Here is a 25254-nt window from a genome sequence, read left to right as displayed (position 1 = left end):
TTGTCATACCTTCAACCATGAGAAATGATGTTCTCGTTAAACTGCATGAAGGTCACCAGGGCGTGGTAAAGTGTAGAGAACGAGCGCAGCGGGCGGTGTGGTGGCCTGGGCTAAGCCAACAGCTGAACGAGTTGGTTCTCAACTGCCGAACATGCTGCAAGGAGAGACTGAACCACAGAGAGCCAATGATTCCATCACCGTACCCAGGAAGACCATGGGAAAAGCTAGGAGCAGATTTGTTCATGCTCGGAAACAAGACCTACTTGCTGGTTGTAGACTACATGTCAAGGTATGTGGAAATAGCTCTGTTGGCCTCCACAAAATCGAACGAGGTAATCCGCCACCTCAAATCAATATATGCACGCCATGGGATCCCGGACCTTTTGGTTTCGGATGGAGGGCCTCAGTTCTCCGGAACAGTCTTCACAGAGTTTGCGGAGTCGTATGGGTTCCGCCACATTACAAGTAGCCCACGATACCCTCAAGGCAATGCCGAGGCAGAACGTGCAGTTCAAACGATCAAAAGCCTCTTGAAAAAAGCAGATGACCCCTATCTGGCCTTGCTTGCGTACAGGGCTACCCCTCTTGAAAACGGGTACAGCCCCGCTCAGCTTCTAATGGGGAGGAGACTCCGCACGAGGGTTCCCATCCTTCCTGTCCTGCTTAACCCAGCCATCCCCGACCGAGAAGCCATCATCCAGAAGGAAGATGAGAAGAGGACAAAAGATGCACAACGCTACAACACGCGACATCGTGCACAGAACCTCGTCAGACTCAACCCGGGACAGTGTGTGTGGATTAAGGACCAAGGAGCGGAAGGAGCCATCATCGAAAGACATGCTTCCCCACGATCATATCTGGTAGAGGGACCTCACGGGACCATCAGACGAAACCGGCGTCATCTCATCCCAATGAGGTCCTCGCCTGAGCAGAGTGGCTGTGATGCAGCGGAGCAGTCTTCGGGAAGCGATCCAGAAAGTCCATCAGCGGGACCACTACAGCACAATCTTCCAGAACCACCACCCACTCCTACTACCAAGACCAGGTTTGGGAGAGTCGTGGTGAAACCAACCAGGTTGGACTTGTGATTTTCTTTTTTTTTTCACCCATTTTCCCCCTACTTTCAGGCTCTGCTTGCAGGGTTGTTCGTTAAAAAAAAAAAAAAAAAAAAAAAAAAAAACGGGGGTGGGTGTATTCCGAATATTGAGATGTACTTGTACATGCTGTTCTGTTTGTCCATACAATGTTCAGCCCATTACAGAGCATAGAGGAGGATCAGTTATGATGGACCATCAAGTTATTGTTCTCAAATGGATTGTCTCAAATATGTTTGTTTTTCCTATGCGATCCCTTGTCACAGTCTGAGGGACGAGCAGACCTTTCAACCACGAGGCAGAATAATCCTCAAGGTCTGTTGAATCATTGGTAGTCTATCCAATGATTCTAGAAAGGGGAGATGTGGTGTGATTGTTGACAAGATCAGTGGCGCTGGGCGATGACGTCAGCAGGAGGCGCCAAGGACCAGGAGGGGGAGTGACTGGGAAGAAGCACAGCATTGGAGGCTAAATAAAGAGTTACCCACGTTAACGCACAGCTGGACTCACGTGTGCCTTATTTGACAACACGACAGCTAGTACAGTAGAAAAAAAGGGAAATGTAAAAGTTTTACCTAAAAAGGAAAATCTTTCCAATTTTTCATGAAGGCTGCAATGAGGTATTTGTGTCCACTCTGATATGTTTAAAAGAATGTGAATATCACTTTGGACAAATGGATTTTATCCTGAACTAGTTTGCAACTAACATGCCTTTGAACATTTTACAATTTTTTTGTGGCTTAAACGTTGATGCTTCACTTTATATCCTTAATATGAAATGTTGCTCGAAAACACATTATTTAATATGCGCTAAAGATTATCTGTTTACGACCGCAAAGCACAAAAGATTTAGCTGTATTTTAGCAACAGTGCATGACTATTTCGTTCGACTTTCTTAGCTGAGGAAATGAAACGCATGCTGGATTAACATCATCACAGCAATGTGTCAAAAATCCAAGACAATGTATAACTACCATATTTTCTGGCGTATAAGGTGCACAAAAAGCTTTCATTTTCATCAATCGATGACACTTTGCCTCATACGCGGATGCGGCTTATATGACGACTCCATTTTCCCACTGTAGAGGTTATGCGTAACCCCAGCCTCCAGCCTTATAATGTGGCGTGCAAAACTTTGATATATTTATTTATCATATTTGAATATTTTTGATTCATTGAAGGTGTGCCCTACATATGGAAGCATTTTGAAAATACACAATTCATTGGGGGTGCGCCTGATACACCAGAAAATACGGTATATCAGAATCAGAATCAGAATCAGAATACCTTTATTCGTCCCGCAATGGGGAAATTTGCAGTCCACAGCAGCGACGTGAATCGATTTTCTGAACAGTCATTACTGAACTGAAGTAAAATGTGACCCTAAAACTGTATAATATTACTGTTCCACACGTACTAAGTACAATTCGGTATCACCTTCTTGTCTTCCCATCTATGTCTCGCCTTCCTCCTCGCAACCCGAAGGCATAGGGGCAACCATTATGATTATTTGGCTGGTTTCCACCCCTCCATGAGTCGTCACCTTACCGTGGTGGAGGGGTTTGTGTGTCCCAATGATCCTAGGAGCTAGGTTGTCTGGGGCTTCATGCCCCTGGTAGGGTCACCCATGGCAAACAGGTCCTGGGTGAGGGACCAGACAAAGTACGACTCAGAAGACCCCGTATGATGAAAAAGATAAATGGATTCAGTTTTCCCTTGCCCGGACGCGGGTCACCGGGGCCTCTCTCTGGAGCCAGGCCTGGAGATGGGGCTCGTTGGCGAGCGCCTGGTGGCCGGGCCTACACCCATGGGGCCCGGTGGGGCTCAGCCCGAAGAGGAAACGTAGGTCCCCCTTCTCAAGGGCTCACCACCCATGGGAGGGGCCAGAGGGGTCGGGTGCAATGTGAGCTGGGCAGCGGCCAAAGGCGGGGACCCTGGCGATCCGACCCTCGACTGCAGAAGCTAGCTCTGGGGACGTGGAATGTCACCTCTCTTACAGGGAAGGAGCCTGAGCTGGTGCACGAGGTTGAAAAGTTCCGACTAGACATAGTTGGGCTTGCCTCCACACACAGCCTGGGTTCCGGTACCAGCCCTCTCGAGAGGGGTTGGACTCTCTTCCACTCTGGAGTTACCCACGGTGAGAGGCGTAGAGCGGGTGTCGGCATACTTATTGCCCCCCGACTCGCCGCCTGTACATTGGGATTCACCCCAGTAGACGAAAGGGTTGCTTCCCTCCGCCTTCAGGTGGGGGGACGGGTTCTGACTGTTGTCTGTGCATATGCACCAAACAGCAGTTCAGTGTACCCATCCTTTTTGGAGACCTTAGGGGGTGTGCTGGAGAGCGCTCCCCCTGGGGACTCCCTTGTTCTGCTGGGCGATTTCAATGCTCATGTGGGCAATGACAGTGGGACCTGGAAGGGCGTGATTGGGAGGAATGGCCCCCCCGATCAGAACAGGAGTGGTGTCTTGTTATTAGACTTCTGTGCTCAACATGGATTGTCTATAACAAACACTTTATTCAAACATAAGGGTATCCATATGTGCACGTGGCACCAGGACACCCTTGGTCGCAGTTCGATGATTGACTTTATAGTTGTATCATCGGATTTGCGGCCTCATGTTTTGGACACTCGAGTGAAGAGAGGGGCGGAGCTGTCAACTGATCACCACCTGGTGGTGAGTAGGCTCCGTTGGTGGGGGAAGATGCCAGTCCGACCTGGAAGACCCAAACGTGTTGTGAGGGTTTGTTGGGAACGTCTGGCAGAATCCCCTGTCAGAAGGAGTTTCAACTCCCACCTCCGGCAGAACTATACACATGTCCCGGGGGAGGTGGGGGACATTGAGTCCGAATGGACCATGTTCCGTACCTCCCTTGCTGAGGCGGCAAATCAGAGTTGCGGCCGTAAGGTGGTTGGTGCCTGTCGTGGAGGCAATCCCCGTACTCGCTGGTGGACACCAGTAGTAAGGGATGCCGTAAAGCTGAAGACGGAGTCCTACCGGGCTTATATAGCCTGTGGGACTCCTGAGACAGCTGACACGTATCGACTAGCCAAGCGAAATGCAGCCTCGGTGGTCGCCGAGGCAAAAACACGGGCATGGGAAGAGTTCGGTGAGGCCATGGAAGCCGACTTCCGGACCGCTTCGAGGAAATTCTGGTCCACCATCCGGCGTCTCAGGAGGGGAAAGCAGTGCACCACTAACACTGTGTACAGTGAGGGTGGGGCGCTGCTGACTTCGACTCGAGACGTCGTGAACCGGTGGGCAGAGTACTTCGAAGACCTCCTCAACTCCACCAACACGCCTTCCTTGGAGGAAGCAGTGTCTGGGGACTCCGAGGTGGGCCCTCCGATCCTTGTGACTGAAGTCACCGAGGTGGTTAAAAAGCTCCTCGGTGGCAAGGCCCCGGGGGTGGATGAGATCCGACCGGAGTTCCTAAAGGCTCTGGATGTTGTGGGGCTGTCCTGGCTGACACGCCTCTGCAACATTGCGTGGTCATCGGGGAGAGTGCCTCTGGATTGGCAGACCGGGGTGGTGGTCCCCCTTTTTAAAAAGGGGGACCGGAGGGTGTGTTCCAACTACAGAGGGATCACACTCCTCAGCCTCCCTGGAAAGGTCTATTCAGGGGTCCTAGAGGGGCGGGTCCGTCGGAAAGTCGAGCCTCAGATTGAGGAGGAACAGTGTGGTTTTCGTCCCAGCCGCGGAACAGTGGACCAGCTCTACACCCTTAGCAGGGTCCTCGAGGGCGCATGGGAATTCGCCCAACCACTCTCCATGTGTTTTGTAGACTTGGAGAAAGCGTTTGACCGTGTCCCTCGTGGAGTTCTGTGGAGGGTACTTCGGGAGTATGGGGTACAGGAGCGGCTGATACGGGCCGTTCGGTCCCTATATGACCGATGTCAGAGTCTGGTTCGCATTGCCGGCAGTAAGTCGGAACCGTTTCCAGTGAGGGTTGGGCTCCGCCAAGGCTGCCCTTTGTCACCGATTCTGTTCATAACCTTTATGGACAGAATTTCTAGGCGCAGCCGGAGCGTTGAAGGTTTCCGTTTTGGTAGCCTCAGTATAGCATCTCTGCTTTTTGCAGATGATGTTGTACTGTTGGGGCCTTCAAGTGGAGCTCTCCAACTCTCGCTGGAGCGTTTCGCAGCCGAATGTGAAGCGGCTGGGATGAGAATCAGCACCTCCAAATCTGAGACAATGGTTCTCAGTCGGAAAAGGGTGGAGTGCCCTCTCCGGGTCGGGGAGGAGATTTTGCCTCAAGTGGAGGAGTTTAAGTATCTGGGTGTCTTGTTCACGAGTGAGGGTGAAAGGGATCGAGAGGTCGACAGGCGGATCGGTGCGGCGTCTGCCGTGATGCGGACTTTGTACCGATCTGTCGTGGTGAAGAAGGAGCTGAGCCAAAAAGCAAAGCTCTCAATCTACCGGTCGATCTACGTCCCAACCCTCATCTATGGTCACGAGCTATGGGTTGTGTCCGAAAGAACGAGATCCCGGATGCAAGCGGCCGAAATGAGCTTTCTCCGTCGGGTGTCCGGGCTCTCCCTTAGAGATAAGGTGAGAAGCTCGGTCATCCGGGAGGGGCTCAAAGTCGAGCCGCTTCTCCTCCACATCGAGAGGAGTCAGATGAGGTGGCTCGGGCATCTGATTAGGATGCCCCCGGGACGTCTCCCTCGCGAGGTGTTCCGGGCATGCCCCACTGGCAGGAGACCCCGGGGACGACCCAGAACACGCTGGAGAGACTATGTCTCCCAGCTGGCATGGGAACGCCTCGGGATCCACCAGGACGAGCTGGAAGAAGTGGCTGGGGAGAGGGAAGTCTGGGCTTACCTACTGAAGCTGCTGCCCCCGCGACCCGACCTCGGATAAGCGGCAGAAGATGGATGGATGGATGGATGGATGGCTGGTTTCCACCCTCAAGAACTTGGCCTGTTTGGTTGGAACCCACCCCAACCCCACCATGCCACCCTTGGTCTCTTGTTTTACTGGTCCGACTCCCTCATCTTTTTATCTCGATATATTACCTCCGCCGTGCATCTACTTCTATTGCCTTGCGCTCCTTTTTCCGCCTCACCCTTTTTTTTCTTGTCCCCGTTCCTCCTCCCTTTCTGAGCCCCTTCCCCCTGCTGCCGTTCCCATTCTCCTCTGTGGCTCCATCCATCAGGTTGTCGGGGGCTGCGAGTGGCCGACTCCCAGCCACCATATTTCACCGCCAGCCAGCCAAGCAGCTGACAGCACAGCCACCGCCAGGAAATTGCTTTGGCTGTGAGCGGAATTTCAAACGCAGGGCCGCTCTGCATCACACGGGCCGCCCAAGAGCCGCATGGCTCTCTCTCTTTCTGTCTCTCGACCCTGTCAATCTCCCCGCATGCCTCCACACACATCTCAATGCTTTTTCTTTCCATGTTTGCCTTATTGCGCTTCTGTTTCATCTCTCCCCATATCTGCCCGGTTCCCCGCCGCTGTCTTTCTTTCTCCCTGTGCTGTTTTTGCTCCTTGTTTTCTCTGTTTTCGTTGTTCCACCTCTCTGCCTTTTCCCTCCTTCCTCGCTACGTTTCAGCACCCCTCTCTCAACAAACACGGGGAATAAAGTGAGCTGCTGAATGTGCAATGAGAGGGAAAGGAGGTTGACGGCGGTCGGGGAATGAGGAAGAATGGTACAGGTGTACAGTATGGGTGGCTTTGCAAGTCAGTCAGCACCCCAGGCACTTGTCACCAACAGGTTAAGACGCAGCTCAGTTTTTACCAGCTTGGGATTGTTTGATAGCATATGGCATAGCTGTTTCATAACTACATCTGGCTTTTAATGTAAATGTTAAATCAATCAATCAATTGCAAGGCATGAACCTGATATCTGGATCATTATCGTCACCACAGAAATCATCTATACTGCAAAAATTTATGCCACACGATGTTTAGCCATTTTGGAAAAGTTCCCCGTAAAAACTGATCTTTCAAGTATCTGTACATCTGAGACCGAGTCTATTTTTCACACAATTTTTGCCATCAAAAACGTATGTTTAGATCACTGTAAAGACCTCACTAGCTATTCAAACCTGGCTGTAACAATTTTATTTCTAACCATCCAGTTAGAGGACAAAAAAGGCTGATGGAAAGCCATCGTATTTCCCGATGTATAAGGTGCATCAGCATAAAAGGCGCACCTGCAATGAATGGTGTATTTTCACGTTTTCCATAAAAAAAGGTGCACCTTCAATGAATGAAAAGTGTTTTCCAAATATAATATGTAAATATACAACGTGGATCTCCAAATATAAGGCACACCACATTATAAGGCGCTACAGTAGAGGCTGGGGTTACGCACTACTCCTTTTACGGGGAGTGTGGACTCATTGGCTGCTGAAAGTAGTTGAAAGACCTGTTGTGGCTCTTCGCATATACTTCACATATAAAGCGCACAGGCCTATAAGGTGCAGGGTATTTTTTAGAATAAAATCAAGCCTTTTGGGTGTACCTTATTCACCAGAAAATGCGGTAGTTTAACATTGGCCTGCTAAGAAAATATTTTAAGACAGTACGATTGATCCTGGCCAGATTCCATTAACATGGCATCATCATCACCATCATCATAGTCCAAAAACACAAACTAGAAGCAATGCTGCCAAAGGGAAGAAAATGGACAAAAAAGGAGACAATCAACGACTGGGTATACATTTTTATGATTTCATGGTACACAAGTACAACAAATTCATTTGCGGTAGGCTAGAATTGCTGATAGTGTTTATGGCTCATAGTAATACTTCTCTGAATTAATGTCCTCCACGAATGATGGAATGGTTCCCTTACCAGACTATGGGCTCACTTCCCACTCAATGGTAGTTAGAACGGGAGAGCCAATGCTTGTCTCGTCTAAAAATGTATCCTGTGATTGACTGGTGACCACCCCGAGGTGTCGTCTGCCTTTTGCCCAAAGTCAGATGGCAATCGGCTGCTGCAGTCTTTAATCTTGAACAGAATATGCAATGGATAAAGAGATGGACGGATGGGAAAAAGTGATACGGTTTAATATTTAATATTTTAATGCGAGTGGTGATCACTCTGTGTGCCAATTTAGTCATCACTTTTCTCCAAATGGATGTTTGTCCATTTGGCAGAGTGGATTTTCAAATGAAATGATCCACACACGTTCATGATTCCCATATATAACGCCTACATTGCAAATATATTAAAAAAAAAACAATAAATCTCAAGATCAAATGTGCTCATTTATTTTTACAATTCTTTTTCAACTTTTGTGTTTAAACCGCACGTGCAGACAAAAATTGTAAGACGTTGCCGTTGAGTGGACCACGCAGTGTGTGTCAGGCATCACTTGTTGCATTGTTGAATTCAACGGGCCATATAACGGAATCACGGGAAAGAAAAATAAACGGTGGGGTACAGTATGTAATGAAGAAAATAATTTCTTAAAGAATAACTGAATTGATGTCCATGTTATTTGTACTTCCTTTTGTGGACTTTCCATGTTGGAAGCTTATAGTGTCAGGAAATATTTTGCTCACCGCTCTAACGAGCTGTCTTTTCTTCTGTTTGCCCATATGTCTTTCTCTCACCCTATTATGTCGCGACATCAGAGTGTTAGCTTGGAGTTCTACATCGACATCCATGCTCATTCCACCATGCTGAACGGCTTCATGTACGGCAACGTGTTCGAAGACGAGGAGCGCGTCCAGAGACAGGCCGTCTTTCCCAGACTGCTGTGCAACAATGCTCACGACTTCTCCTTTGTGAGTACCGACACATGCAAACGCACACACAAAGAGGGGCCCTCTCTTATCATTCTTTCTGTCCGAGCGCATTGCTGGTTCTTAATACGTGGAGATACAGGGGCAATGTCCTGAAAACAAAATTCAATTTGAAAAAGAGTTACTAATACTGTACTGAATTTGCGGAGATTAATGGGTAAAGACATTAAATAAATAAATAAATAAATAAATAAATGGATGGATGGACGGACGGACGGACGGACGGATGATGGATGGATGGATGGATGGATGGATGGATGGATGGATGGACGGACGGACGGATGATGGATGGATGGATGGATAGACAGATTAACAGATAGACAGACAGACAGACAGACATTGAAAAACCCTTGCAAAAATAGTGCTCAATTTTCACCCATGTGGTGTTGAGCTTTTCTCATTTTATCAGCGTGGCAAAATATTAGAACTACTCTTTAATTGTGATTTATTTTTGTATTTCATAATGATTCTTTTAAGAACAGAACATTGTATTTAATGTGTGATATTTACTTACACACGAAGGGTGTCATCCTCAACATGCAGAAACATTTTGTAATACAAAAGAATGACCAATCAAAATAATTAGCATTTTTTTTTTCTTTTGACTGAATGGGTTCGTTTAACCAATGGTGGACCGTCAGGGCGTGCAAAGCCTTCTCTGCTGGCCTAAAAATATCTGAATCACGGACTCATGTTAATGATATTTTGTTCATGACTTCCGATTAAATAATTCTACATTTATTCTAGCTCCCTGTTGTGCCACTTCTAGATGTGTGTTTTCGTATTTAAGCATTTACTCAATCACATTTCAGCCATCATTTGTTACCAGGGTCAGAAATCTACCTGCACGCCTTCACAATCAGTTCTGCAGGCCCTGGGGCATGAAAATCAATTTGATGAAACTGTTGCTTTAACCAATCAGAGTTCAAGTTGGCAACCCAAGGCCTGCTGGAAGGCACTGGATACGTCAGAGTTTTCGCAAATTATGATTGGCTAGAAACATGAATGGCTAGTGACTAGCCAATCATAGTAGCACTAGTTGCTTGAGATAAACGCATACTGGCCAGAACTAGCACACTGTATCTGTAGTAAGCTGCATTAGCTAATATATTGTTGTGTTGATTTAATAGCGGTTTTGTCAACCCACAATGGCTGAAGGGGGAGAAGAAATGGATTAAGTTGCAGATATACTGTTAAAGCCTTTTTAAGACAGACCTTTCAAGAATAGATGGACATCATTGAAGTTTGACAGCTCCAAAGCTAGCAAAAATAGCAAATAATATTGCAATTTTATGAGGTTATCATGAATCCACGTTCATAGTAAAATTTTGAGCAGTTTAATGACAGTATTTCTTAAGTTTCTTCAAGTCACATGTTATTTACTGACCAACGGCATCCTCTAGCGGACGTGTAGTAATCATCATACCACACTCGCAGCTGATTGATTCAGACGCAGCACTACTGAAGGCCTAGGAGTGACATGCATGGCCTGCCACTGCGTTTAACACAACAAAAATGTGCTTTTCATCTTGCCTCCTGTGTGTTGTTCTTTCCTACAGTCCAACACGTCCTTTAACCGTGACGTGGTGAAGGCCGGCACCGGCAGACGTTTCCTCGGCGGTCTCCTTGACGACACATCCTACTGCTACACTCTGGAGGTGTCTTTCTACAGCTACATGACCTCTGGCGGAACGGCTCCCGTGGCCTACACCGAGGAGACATGTATCCTCAGCGGTGTGGCTTCTATTCACTTAATGTTAGTGCAGAGCGCAACTGTTAACAATCCTTTTGTGTCTGGTAATTAGTTGCCGGCGTGTCACCGAAATGACAATGCACACGAGGCTTTGGGGTGAGGGGGGGTTTGCATCGGGTCATGTGCGTCACCCACAAAAGCCACGTTACCCTTTTTGTCACCTCCCGTCAACAGGGATGTGATAGCTGCGTCTATTGATTCCATTCATCAAAGCGCTGCAGAAGACAAGGAGGCATGTGTAGTCAGCGACGCTTTGATTGTGCCAAACAATCGAACAATGAGCCAAACAAGACACCTGTCAAACGCAATCATCGGGGCGCACCAATGCGCTCCAAGCCCGCTGAAGGTCACCCGTGTCTTAATGGACACTGATAAGAGGAGGAAGTTTTCCCTTTCAGCTGACCTTCTCCAGACTGGAGTGCTCCCAAGAGCAGGCCGATGGCGCTGAGATCTTGGCAAACGTTTTAGAGAGTAGCGATAAGGAGTCTTACATGTGATGCGTTTAAGTGTTCTTGCACTTCTCCTCTGGATGGAAGAAGAGATTGGCGATGGATGTAGCCCTAGTGCCCTCTAGTGCCTAGCCTGGACACTTTAGCAACGTTGAAGGGGTTAGTGGTTCGCTCTTCAGAATGAAACGTTTGATAGACTGGAACAATGTGTGCAAACTGCACTGCGTCAGATTGAGAGCTGTGTTTTAATATCTTCCAAAGAAGATATAGTTATGCTGCTGACTAATATGTCTCATATCTTGGGCCAACATTTCATTACAAGTCAATGATTATTTGGTGAGTGTTTGGCTCATTGGTGTTGGCATAGAGATCATGGTGACCAAAAAAAGGAGGAAAAAAAAAATTCTAAACACACCTGCTCAGTTGTAGCATAATATGCGATTGCCCACTTTGAAGGCTTTTAGGGCCACATGGATTTTTAAAACAGATGAGCCAGGTCATGTGTGAATGTGGTTAGTTCTCATTTTGATAAAAATTGAGAATCCATTTAGAATTCATTTTCTGTTTGGTTGTATTTGTTAAAATACAGGTATACAGATTTTTGAGAGGGTTCTAAGGAGCCTCCCGATCTGTTGCTAAAGACTCTGACGTTGACCAGCGCCTTCAAGACTGTATTGGGACCTATTTTGGGTTGCCAAACTCGAAATCTGATTGGTTAGAGCAACAGTTTGATCGGCACATTTGATGCGACGAAGCCCACAGAGCTGATTGTGAAGGCGTCCAGGTAGATTTCTAACAAATAATGGCTGAAATGTGATTGGTTAAATGTTTCAATACGAAAACACACATCTGGAAGCCACGCAACAGAGAAAACGTAATGAAAGGAAATTGAAAGACAATTTGGAATTATTTAATCGGAAGTCATGGACAAAATATCATTAACACCAGTCCGTGATTCAGATATTTTTTTAGGACAGCAGAGAAGGCTTTGGAGGTCATGCTGGTGCGCCACTGACAGATACAGATGCGGTCTGTTTTGTTTTTTTTCCTTTTTTTGCCATTTCTTCATGATGAGTATGGTTAATCCAATGGTTCACCTAGATGACTATTATGCAATTGATTTGGGATTGATTCCCACCCAAAACGGCATTCGGAAGTTCCCTGTGTTTAATCTGATTGTATTCCAGCTTTTTCCCCAGAAATCAGCTTTTATCTACTTCAGTTTTGCCAAGAACAGGATATGCAATGGCACCTTTTTATGTGTGGCTGCAGAAGGCGACTTTGCTGGGAAAATTTGGTATGTGAAATAATTTTCTACTGCTATTATAACACGTAACGGTTGTGTGAGTTTTACGCGGGTTGAAGCTAAGACTATACCGTGCAGTTATGGCTTCTGATGTTGGTTCTTTTCCGTTTCTAATCAAGGTCAAATTGGCAGAGAAGTCCGCCCCTGGTGGGCGGACTTCAATGAACTTTTTTTGTTCTCTGGTCAAGTGTGCATGTGTGTGTGTTCGTTTATGAAAAGGAAAGGGTCACAATGAGGCAGGGCCTCGTGTGGTGGGCAAGCTGCACAGGGGGACCCGGTGCAGACTGGAGATTGGGGTCAGGCAGGTTGAAGGAACCAATGCCATTCCATGTCGCTTTTTCCGCCCCAGCGCTCTGCTCGATGGAGCGTACAAATCATCAACAGAGACCTTTAGCACCTCCACCAACCTTCCTTCACCCCGACACACACAAATGCACACTTCTCACCCGGACACACAATCATCTACAGACAAAACTAACACATAACAAATAAATAATGGCCACTTAGACACCCGCTTTACTGTCCTTCAAAAAAACTGGCCTCTTCACATTTCTCACAGTTCAGACTTTCTGTCACAGTTTGAAAGTGAGCCGCGTGCGTGTGTGCATGTGTGTGTATGTGTGTGTGTGTCCGTGTGTGTGAGGTCCACTCATGTCCTCTTCTCTCCTCCAGCCTGTCCTTTCCTCTCGTCTCATCACCCAGAACATAACAGCTCATTATATCATCTAGTCAAGCTGAGAATCCTCTTCTCCAAAACAGCAGGGACATCCTCTATCCTGTTTTCCTTCTCTTTGTCCTCCAATCAACCGGTACCTGCATGAGTAAATGCGTGCGTGCGTGTGTGTGTTCGTGTGCGTGAGTGTGTTTGCTTCCTTCACGTGCATCCTCTATCGTTCACGTAACCCAGGGGTGTCAAACTCGTTTTTTGTTGCGGGCCACATTGTATGGCCATTATGAATTTGGGGAAATCATTACGTTTCATCTCCTCCACATATTACCTATAGAGCGCACAACAAATTAATGAATAACTACTTTTCAAATCTGAAGTCAACAATACGGAATGCGGGTGGTATTTATACATGTTAAGTTCGGCCATTTTGCCACTTGCCCTCAACTGAAAATTACATCACACTTTCTCAGGGCCAAACCCAGAAAAGATGAAGTGTGATGGTAGTTAACTGTGCATTTAAACACTGATGTCATTTTCAGTAGACAGAAAAGCGTAAAATGGCCGCCGCCAAGATGAATGACAAATGGTGAATTGTTCTGATTAATTCATATTTGAGAAACACAATCAGAATGTTTTCTTTTGAAGGTGTGCATAGAACGTATTATTGCAAATAAGAATATTTTAACTTCATTCCATGTTCAACCTTCTAATCTTATATCTATTTGAGTTATTCCGGGTTGAGTTATTCCGGGTTGAGTGAATGCTGGCGCGTGTGGCTGCTGCTGCTCACCCGCAGAAGAACTGATCCTATGACTGTAAAGTGTCCTTGAGAGTCCTTGAAAGGCACTTAGAAATGAAATATATTATTATTATTATTATTATTATTATTATTATTATTATTATTATTATTATTATTATTATTATTATTATTATTATATTATTATCCATCCATCTTCGGCCGCTTATCCGGGGTCGGGTCGCGGGGGCAGCAGCTTCAGTAGGGAAGCCCAGACTTCCCTCTCCCCAGCCACCTCTTCTAGCTCGTCCTGGCGCATCCCGAGGCGTACCCAGGCCAGCTGGGAGACATAGTCTCTCCATTGTGTCCTGGGTCGTCCCCGGGGTCTCCTGCCAGTGGGGCATGCTCGGAACACCTCACCAGGGAGGCGTCCAGGGGGCATCCTAATCAGATGCCTGAGCCACCTCATCTGCCTCCTCTGTATGTGGAGGAGAAGCGGCTCGACTCTGAGCCCCTCCCGGATGACCGAGCTTCTCATCTTATCTCTAAGGGAGAGCCCGGACACCCGACGGAGAAAGCTCATTTCGGCCGCTTGTACCCGGGATCTCGTTCTTTCGGTCACAGCCTATAGCTCGTGACCATAGATGAGGGTTGGGATGTAGATCGCCCGGTAAATTGAGAGCTTTGCTTTTTGGCTTAGCTCCTTCTTCACCACGACAGATCGGTTCAAAGTCTGCATCACAGCAGACGCCGCACCGATCTGCCTGTCGACCTCTCACTCCTTCACACCCTCATTCGTGAACAAAACTCCCAGATATTTAAACTCCTCCACTTGAGGAAAGATCTCCTCCCCGACCTGGAGAGGGCATTCCACCCTTTTCCGACTGAGAACCATTGTCTCAGATTTGGAGGTGGTGATTCTCATCCCAACCGCTTCACATTCGGCTGCGAAACGCTCGAGAGAGAGTTGGAGAGCTCCACTTGAAGGCCCCAACAGTACCACATCACCTACAAAAAACAGAGATGCTATACTGAGGCCACCAAAACGGAAACCTTCAACGCTTCGACTGAGCCTAGAAATTCTGTCCATAAAAGCCCGTATCAGGCGCTCCTGTACCCCAAACTCCTGAAGCAACCTCCACAGAACTCCACGAGGGACACGGTCAAACGCTTTCTCCAAGTCCACAAAGCACATGTAGAGTGATTGGGCGAATTCCCATGCACCCTCGAGGACCCTGCTAAGGGTGTAGAGCTGGTTCACTGTTCCGCCGCCGGGACGAAAACCACACTGCTCCTCCTCAATCTGAGGCTCGACTTCCCGACGGACCTGCCCCTCTAGAACCCCTGAATAGACCTTTCCAGGGAGGCAGAGGAGTGTGATTCCCCTGTAGTTGGAACACACCCTCCGACCTCCCTTTTTAAAAAGGGGGACCATCACCCCGGTCTGCCAATCCAGAGGCACTCTCCCCGATGGCCACGCAATGTTGCAGAGGCGTGTCAGCCAAGACAGCCCCACAACATCCAAAGCCTTTCGGAACTCCGGGCGGATCTCATCTACCCCCGGGGCCTTGCCAGCGAGGAGCTTTTTAACCAACTCGGTGACTTCAACCACAGAGATCGGAGAGCCAACCTCAGAGTCCCCAGATACTGCTTCCTCCAAGGAAGGCGTGTTGGTGGAGTTGAGGAAATCTTCGAAGTACTTCGCCCACCAGTTCACAACGTCTCAAGTCGAGATCAGCAGCGCCCCATCCTCCTTGTACACAGTGTTAGTGGTGCACTGCTTTCCCCTCCTGAGATGCCGGATGGTGGACCAGAATTTCCTCGAAGCGGTCCAGATGTCGGCTTCCATGGCTTCACCGAACTCTTCGCATGCCCGTGTTTTTGCCTCGGTGACCACCGAGGTTGCAATCCGCTTGGCTAATCGACACCTGTCAGCTGTCTGAGGGGTCCCACAGGCCATATAGGCCCGATAGGACTCATTATTCAGCTTTACAGCCTTACTACTGGTGTCCACCAGCGAGTACGGGGGTTGCCGCCACGACAGGCAACAACCACCTTACGGCCACAACTCCGATTTGCCGCCTCAGCAAGGGAGGTACGGAACATGGTCAATTCGGACTCAATGTCCCCCACCATCCCCGGTACATGTGTAAAGTTCTGCCAGAGGTGGGAGTTGAAACTCCTTCTGACAGGGGATTCCACCAGACATTCCCAACAAACCCTCATAACACGTTTGGGTCTGCCAGGTCGCACTGGCATCTTCCCCCACCAACTGAGCCTGCTCACCATCAGGTGGTGATCAGTTGACAGCTCCGCCCCTTTCTTCACTCGAGTGTCCAAAACATGAGGCCGCAAATCCGATGATACAACTACAAAGTCAATCATAGAACTGCGACCAAGGGTGTCCTGGTGCCAAGTGCACATATGGACACCCTTATGTTTGAATAAAGTGTTTGTTATAGACAATCCGTGTCGAGCACAGAAGTCCAATAACAAAACAACACTCGGGTTCTGATCGGGGGGGGGGCCGTTCCTCCTGATCACGTTCCTCCAGGTCTCACTGTCATTGCCCACATGAGCATTGAAATCACCCCGCAGAACAAGGGAGTGCCCAGGGGGAGTGCTCTCCAGCACACTCTCTAAGGTCTCCAAAAAGGATGGGTAGACTGAACTGCTGTTTGGTGCATATGCGCAAACAACAGTCACAACCCGTCCCCCCTACCGAAGGCGGAGGGAAGCAACCCTTTCCTCTACCGGGGTGAATCCCAATGTATAGGCCCTCGAGAGGGCTGGTACCAGAAAATGGTAGAAAAAGTTTGAGAGCTAATGGTTTCGAAAATGTATGTTGTTCTGAATGATTTTCGTTGAAAGAATAGGACGACCTCTTTTTTGGTCGGTCATGTGCACATGTTTATGCATCATGTGGTGGAGATCTTTGACTTTGAAGACTTGGTCAAACTTTGAAGACTTGGTCAAACTACATTTACGTTCGAACTCATCCGTTGTAGATTTTAATCGTGTTGTCCTCACCAGGGACTCTGTGTTTGCCTCTGGATCCAAACAAACACACACTCATTGTCAGCTGACAGTCACACGCGCACCACACAACAGTGGGAAGCCATGAAATAGCAGAGCTGCCACTGGAACGCACTATGCATCAGTGCACCTGACACCCAGCGGAGAGCCTGTGACAGGTATGCAAATGATATAGCTTGAAGGCAAATATGCTTCGCTTCCACACATCACACACATCTTCTCGCGTAGACACGCACCAGTGGGTGTGTGGTCGCACACTTGAAAAAGCAGAAGCACACAGCTGATTGCACAGGTATTGTTGGAGCAGTGGTTTGGATGTAAGCATTGGCAGCGATGCACTAAAATCATGCAAATAACTGCTCGGACATGATGATGTGGAGAGGAAAGTTGGGGGGGACCTGCCCGCTAAATGAAAGACAAGGCGGTTCTGACCGACGTCGGCGTGAAAGTGCAGAGCGTAGTCAGTGAGCCGAAAGTGTCACTTGATGTGTTATCAGTGACAGACAAAGTGCCAATGGAGCCAACACATGACACTGGGCGCTGTCATTCGCAGCGACGAGTGCTGGAAGCACCTTGTCACATCCATCACAGGGGTGAAAGTACTCGCTCTCTGTACTCAAGTAGAAGTACTGACGCGTGTCAAAAAAGACTTCAGTAGTACTAAGTCAAGTTCTTCCCTAAAATAAAAAATAAAAAACTACAGAATCTGAAAATTACTTAAGTTAAAATATAGTAAGTATAATATAAATGTAGAGCGGCCCGGTAGTCAAGTGGTTAGTACACCAGCTTCACAGTGCAGAAGTCGCCGGTTCGCGTCCCGGTCCGGCCTCCCTGTGTGGAATCTGCATGTTCTCCCCGAGCCCGCGTGGGTTTTCTCCGGGTCCTCCGGTTTCCTCCCACACTCCAAAAACATGCATGGCAGGCCGATTGACCACTCCAAATTGTCCCTACGTGTGAGTGTGAGAGTGACTGTTGTACGTCTTTGTGTGCCCTGCGATTGGCTGGCAACCAATTTGGGGTACGGAAAATGGGATGGGAATATCAATGTCTCTATCTTGCCAATGCGTATGTGGAACTGTCGCGGCTTGGAATTGAAGCGAATTGATGTGGGACAGGAGATGTGAGACAATCTCTTTTTCGTCAATGGATGCTACAGCTGCTTGCTTGCTTTCAACATTTAGCTTGTAGTAGACATGCACATTCCACCGTGACGTCCCTGATCCACTGCTGAAAGGGACGCTTTGATTCTCTCCTCTTTCATCTAGAACTGCATGTCACAAAGAGGGTACAGAAAGTCTTTGTGTTGTCATATTATTTGTTATTTAGTTGTTTTTTTTACTTTGTTACTTCTGGGTTGGGCGGCCCGGTGGTCGAGTGGTTAGCACACCGGCTTCACAGTGCAGAGGTCGCCGGTTCGCGTCCCGGTCCGGCCTCCCTGTGTGGAGTTTGCATGTTCTCCCCGGACCCGCGTGGGTTTTCTCCGGGTCCTCCGGTTTCCTCCCACACTCCAAAAACATGCATTGTAGGCAGATTGACCACTCCAAATTGTCCCTAGGTGTGAGTGTGAGAGTGACTGTTGTATGTCTTCGTGTGCCCTGCGATTGGCTGGCAACCAATTCAGGGTGTCCCCCGCCTCGTGCCCGAAGACAGCTGAGATAGGCTCCAGCAACCCCCGCGACCCTAATGAGGAATAAGCGGTACGGGAGATGAGATGAGATGAGACTTCTGGGTTGAGTGAACGCTGGGGCGTGTGGCTGCCGCTGCTCACCCGCAGAAAAAAATATCCTGTGACTGTAAAGTGTCCTTTAGACTTTTGAAAGGCGCTTATAAATGAAATGTATTGTTATTATTATTATTATTATTATTATTATTATTATTAAAATAAATACATACTGTATGTTGCGAGTTGCAGTTCTACTTTGTCAGGCAAAACACATGTATCTCAAATCCTCTTTTCACCTTGTAATGAATTGAAATCACATTAATATGTTCCAGGCAACCAAAAAAATCATACTAAACACTTTTTAACAGTTTAATTCAAAATTCCCAAAATCCTGATGACTCTAATCAGGCTTTGTCCAACATGGAGTGGTGTTTCCAACCCGAAATCCATCATAAAATAACAAAACAGGAATGGGTGTGCTGTGAAAATGGTGAGCTGCCAACCACGGGGTGCCTTGTCATCCACCCTTCACATTGTCTGCCAGGACCAGGCGCTGGGGATGTGATGGAGAAAGCCTCTAAATGCCATGCTGACAGTAAATAGCCGCGGTAAACAAGTCATGACATCCCCTATGCTCTTGTCTGACTCATCAGCACACAAGCTGGCACGCGCCCTTGAGCCATGACAATGACCCGCCATTGATTAAACACAACGCCAAAGAAAACACCTCAGAGGCCGGTCGCAACATTAGGTATACCTACATATTATAATGAGACCGAATACAATTAAGAGTCGAATTCAATAACAAAGACAAGGAAATGGAAAGAAAAGAAGGTAAATAGTTGTGCTTCAATTCAATGGTCCTTGTGCCGCTCCTTCTGGGCAGCGTATTACAGACATGAACAGAGACACTTGCTCATGTTATCGGTAACGTTAATTGTTACAGAGGGTAAAGACCATACCTTTTCTTACATTTGTATTAGTTGACCTCCATCCATCCATCCATTTTCCAGACTGCTTTATCCTCATTAGAGTCGCGAGGGGTGCTTGAGGCTATCCCAGCAGTCTTCTGACATTAGGCGGGGGGGGGGGGGGCGCCCTGAATTGGTTGCCAGCCAATCGCGACCAGTCACTCTCACAATCACACCTAGGGACAATTTAGACTGTGCTTTGCATGTTTTTCTTTTACTGTGCAGGAAACCAGAGGACCCGGAGAAAACCCACACGGGTCCCGGGAAAACATGCAAACTCCACACAGGGAAGCCGAACTGGGTCTTGAACTCATGACCTCTGAATGAACTATAAAGCCGACATGCTAACCACTCGACTACTGGGCCGCCCTTATTAATTGACCTCTTTTTTTTCCAATTCAAAGACCACCTACGGTCTTGATAAAAGATCATAGAGGGATAAGTAATGAATAAGGCCTTCCATTTTGTTTCTTTTGCGCATTTTATTTCATTTATTTTCCAGAAACAGCAGAGATGTACTCGTCTTTTTGACCCAAGTCATGCTGACCGGATTTTTCGGACTATAAGGCACATGTAAAATCGTTTATTTAAAAAAATACTGTATATACATTCCACCTTGCAAAAAGACAGGAAAATAAACTTACAGTTTGAAAACACATTATCATATGGACCCATTTTTATTGTTGTGCTAGTTGTAATTTTTTAGATATTAACTCATTCACTGCCAGACGTGCAAAAAAATTTCCACTCCAGCCAGGGTTTTTGTCATTTTGACTCAAATTCCAGGACCCACAGAATATTGACTTTTAAGACTACATAAACATTCAATTCAGCGTAAGAAACCATGGACTCTCTTCTTTCATTGGAAAATAAGAGTTAATTCCTAAATTATATGGGTCTGGAGCTATATGAGCTTGAAATGAGGGCGGCTGTCTAAAATGCAATGCAATACATATTGGTTTATAGAGCACTTTAAGTTGGAACAAGCTGAAGTTGGAACAAAGCCTCTAACATGGAAAAAAGGGAATTGCTGTCCTAATTCCTAAATTATATGGGTCTGGAGTTATCTGAGCTTGAAATGAGGGCGGCTGTACAAAAGGCAAATGATGAGCTCTCGTGGAAGGGTAACACATTACTACCGGTCTGACGAGTGCTATATCTGCACCCCCCGTAAGAAACCCCAAAACCCGAACAAATTCGGTAATGACGCTCTATGTTATATTTTCAATTCCCGAATAAATTTGGGAATGGCAGTGACTAAGTTAAGATTATTAAATCAAGCATAGCTTCCACAACACAAATTCAGAAATTTGGGTTAGTTGAACACGCACAAATATTATACATATTAGTCACGGTACTTTTCATTCTCATATCCCACCTTCCTCCTTCTTTTCCTCTCTTTGTCAGTCCATTTGATGATTAGTGGTTGCTTATATATAAGCTTGAGCATCAGTTTTTCCTCACTCACCAATGTTGTGGTACACCAACACTCCACATACACATCATTGCTTCCTAATCCGGAACGCCCGCCCCTGCAAACGGCCAGAGAGCACTAAAGGCATCCTCCATGTCTCATAGTATTCATCCTTTCCTGGTACTCTCCACCTCTCACCCACACAAATTGAGGAGGAAGTTTTCCTTCAGAAGCCGACCGTCCATCAGGAAAGCTCCTGTAATGGATGGTGAGTCGTGACAAGCCAAACTGAGTGACCATCTGCTCACCGTGTGGTCCGTGAGATATTTTTGTCACTGAGCTTTCCAAGCGAAATACGTTGGGACTGATGCCCAATTCTGCTGATAGGAAAAATATGTCTGGAAAGGTGTTGACGGAGTGGAGAGGGTGCAGCAAAAACTTTTTCTGAGGTCAGAATGACCACCAAGGATATTTGATGACTCATGTCTGCTCTGTTCTGTTCAAGATAGTCTACTGTGTAAATATCTTTGCAAGGATGACCAGAGATTGTATAACTAAAATGTCACAGGAGCAAAGCTGATCATTTAAAATGAAAAAGAAAGTAGGTGGTCTTATTTGTGTTGATTTATGTGTCTAGGTAGCAGTGTTCACGTCTATATAAGCAATTTCTTATGTAGATGTAAAAGCATTCACCCCTCAGTTAGAAGGGGTTAGAACACAGGTGTCAAAGTCAAGGTCCTGGGGCCAAATCTGGCCCGCCACATTATTTATTTTATTGCGAAAGTCCAAATCAAATTTGCTTGTTAAAGTCCGAACCTGCGAAATTCTTTTGTACATCTATTCTGAGTGATATTTTGAACAATGAAATTCCCTTCTGATGCTCTACCACACGGATGTAAAAGTCAAGGCCCGGGGGCCAAATCTGGCACGCCGCATCATTTTTTTGGGCCTGTGAAAGCAAATCAAACTTGCTAAGGTCTGAACTAAAATTTCAACCTGTCCCATCTAAATCACAATAACAGTCCTTGTTTTTTACTTCAGATTTGCATACTAGTTATTCGTTAATTTGTTTTGTGCTCTATATCTAATAGGTGGAGGGGATTAAACATTCTAATGGCTTCTCCAAATTCATAATGGCCCCTGAGAGGAGACCATAACTACAGTGTAGCGACATTGTAGTTATGTCAAAAAATGAGTTTGAGATCCTTGTCTTAGAAGAAAACAAAATTATAAAAGTACTATACACTGATGTTAATACAGAGTCACATCACGTAAAGTCACTTAACCGCACGTGTCAAATCGCATCACGAGTTCACGTCAATGGCATAAACATCTTTGGACATGCAAGACATTCTGCGCAAACAAATATAAAAGTGACCATGCCAAAATCTATATCAGTATGCTTGCTGTTTCAATCAAATATATTGCAAACTGACAGATGATCTCACAGATGTCACCAACAAGGTAATGGCGGGGAAAGGAGACAAACGATGTCGCCGCATCGCTCCATCAAGTGGTAGCGTGATGAAGAATGAGCGGAGGGAAACAGCCACAAGATTATACTGATGCGTTTTTTTAAACTTTGTCTGATGTCCACGTGAAATGGGTACGGATGATGGGAGTTAAACGAGAGAGGCGGCCTTGCCTCAGGTGAAAAGCGTATTACGGATATTGTTCTTATTTATCTGTGTTCTCCGCATCCTTTCGGTCTGCGTGATTGGAGACATGGTTTGTCTTTGTGTGCTTCACTACTTCTTCATTATCTGAACCTGATTGCCATCATTACTCGGCCCCACAAGCCTAATGATCCTAGATTGAGCAACAACACTTCTTGGCCTTTAGCCTTTTTTTAAAAAGAGCAAAGGAGCTATTGATGGGGTTTTTTTCTAATGTATTGAGGCATGGTGGTGTGTTTTCTCACCCATGAATTCAAAGTAGGTCTTGCCATATAAGTAATTGCTTATGTTTGATTCATAGCACCATCATATAGTTAGATTTTGTGTCGCTTAATCCTGGATGAGGTACGTTGTTCCGTGAGGATTTATGCCACTCCTTGGTTATTGATTGTAGCGCACAATGAATTTAGAACAACAAAGGTTTTAGGCGCGTCCAAAATATATGCACAGATGCTCTGCTTTGAATATGAAATTCGGATGAACAATTCCTAATTGTCTGGTAATTGGAAAACCAGTCTAGGAAGATCTTGTCAAGAATTAGTGTCATACAGTATATCAAAGCACTGGAAAATACGTGACTCAGGATAATCTTTTGGATACATTCTGACCAGCATGTCAGGCACTAACTAGGTCAGGGGTGTCAAAGTCATTTTTTGCCACGGGCCACATTGTAGTTATGGTTTCCTCTCGAGGGCTGTTATGAATTTGGGGAAGCCATTAGAATGTTTAATCCCTCCACATATTACATATAGAGCGCGCAAAAAATGAATGAATAACTAGTTTTCAAATCTGAAGTCAAGAATAATGACTGTTATTGTGGTTTACATCCAAAAATATGGAATTTTGGTACTGATTTTAGCATGCATCATGGAATTTCACAATTTGATTTGCTTTCGCGGGCCGAATAAAATGATGCGGTGGGCCGGATTAGGCCTTGACTTTGACCCCTGTGCACTAGGTGGAAACACATACTGATCCAGAACCGGATCGCGTATCCAGTGATAACGACAGTGGGAAATTTATATGAAGGCCAATAATACACTAACTGTAGAATACAGCACAATGATGAAAAAAATCCTTTATGCAGTGTGAATGTAAATTATTCATTCAATTTACTCTTTTGGATAGAAGCATGACAGTAACTATTTATTAGTTACACACTTTGGCATTTTAGTTCGTCTGTGTGTGGAAGAAGAAGAAAAAAAGACCTTAACTCTTGGTCTTCAGACATGAGGCTGGGCATGAATGTGGCTCGGACCTTCCTGGATTACTACAAACTCAATAATGTCATCGCCGACCACATGCCAAGTCACCTTGAAAGGTAAATTGCTCCGTCCTGATGTCGAAATGTGCCAAAGGAAATATATTTTCCTTCCATCTCGCATGGATTACAATTGTACGATTCTCTAGTATGGAACAATTGTCGTCACTTGTAATTTCTCCCCCCCCCCCCTACAGTTCTGAAGTGGTGTCTCAGTCAAACAGCAAAGCAGAAAACAAAGAGGAGAGGAGCCATCATGTCAGGCACTAGGTGACACAGGTGGAATCATTGAGTCAGGAGGAGCCCTCATAAATACTTTCACAAGATCGACATCCGCCTTCCACAGAGCCCCAAAGCGGGCGTGGAAAAAAAATAGCCTTCTCTCGCAAAGTTTTGCATTCCCTGGCCGAGCAAATATTGTGAGATCTTGCAATCTGCATTGTTTTTTTTCTCCTCGCCTTTTAACCTGTTGCTGAGTTTAATAGAATTTTATTTTAAAATTGCCTTGAAATACAAAAACATTGAATCTGTTCTTGATCTTAAATGACAACCGACTCGCGCTGAATATTCCGGAAGTCATGTTTTTGAGTTGGTGTCGAGTCCTCACGTCACGTCACTGAAGGAACGCCCCCGACCGAGAAAGTACACATTGTAGTAGTCCTTTCATTCACGTCAATGCATTTTGCGGTACTTTGTTTGGTCTGAAAACTTGTTGTCACAGACGTGACACGTGTTGCTCCGTGTTGATGGTGAAATTAGAAGGAAAATACACAAATAACGCGATGGTGAATCCTTGTGTGTTGCACCGAGCATCTATTTGATATTCGCTGACAAAAATTCTAAGGAAACGAATCAGCCGGTTTGACACGGAGCTGTGTCGCCATCTTCTGCCTCTTTTTGGTGCTACATTTCCCCCCAATGTTGCCTCAAAATGACACGGAATAAATTCTTTAATCGATTGCATGTATGCTTTCCTCTTCAGAACTATTTGAATCATATTCATAACTGGATGAGTAACAAGAAAGCATGTTCTCCGAATCTGAAGCCATTGTTTTGATTCTCGAGCAAGGCAAGACGTCTTGGCGTGACACCACGAACAAGGGGGCGGGACCTAATGAAACTGGCAACTTCCGGTTTCAATTTTTTTGCAGTTTCAGCACACTTTAAGTCATTTTTATTGGTGTTTTGCATTTGACTAAAAGTATCATACTGCGTGTTTTGGGTATTTTAGATGCTATAAAACGTTTTTCTGATATCAGTCCCTCGCAAACTTTACGAGGGAATGCAAAACGTTCCTATAGGATGCCAAACTTAGCAAATTGACGCACTTTGTTTTTCCCCTCCACCTGAAGTTGGAGCCCCAAAACTGAAATCGTGAAGCACTGTGTGTTTTTTTCCATTGTCTCGTATTGTTATTATACGTGTATTTGAACATGTTTTAATTAATAAAGAAAGAAATGAAACA

General features: G+C 46.1%; 1 protein-coding gene and 1 pseudogene across 1 annotated transcript in view; both read left to right on the top strand.

Annotated features, from left to right (window-relative positions):
* Positions 1-25238, top strand: part of agbl4 (AGBL carboxypeptidase 4) — a 332043-nt gene extending 306805 nt beyond the window's left edge. The window contains exons 10-13 of the mRNA XM_089000385.1: positions 8684-8836; positions 10414-10576; positions 23756-23849; positions 23987-25238. Of these exons, the coding sequence (XP_088856511.1) occupies positions 8684-8836; positions 10414-10576; positions 23756-23849; positions 23987-24059 (483 nt within the window). The 3' untranslated portion in view covers positions 24060-25238. The remainder of the gene's footprint in view (positions 1-8683; positions 8837-10413; positions 10577-23755; positions 23850-23986) is intronic.
* LOC148895634 (uncharacterized) lies at positions 13590-19032 on the top strand (annotated as a pseudogene).
* Positions 25239-25254: the final 16 nt, after the last annotated feature.

This window comes from Hippocampus bargibanti, linkage group LG07 (genome assembly GCF_051943395.1).
Source record: "Hippocampus bargibanti isolate YZ-2025 linkage group LG07, ASM5194339v1, whole genome shotgun sequence".
Taxonomy (NCBI): domain Eukaryota; kingdom Metazoa; phylum Chordata; class Actinopteri; order Syngnathiformes; family Syngnathidae; genus Hippocampus; species Hippocampus bargibanti.
This window is presented reverse-complemented; position numbering and strand designations above follow the sequence as displayed.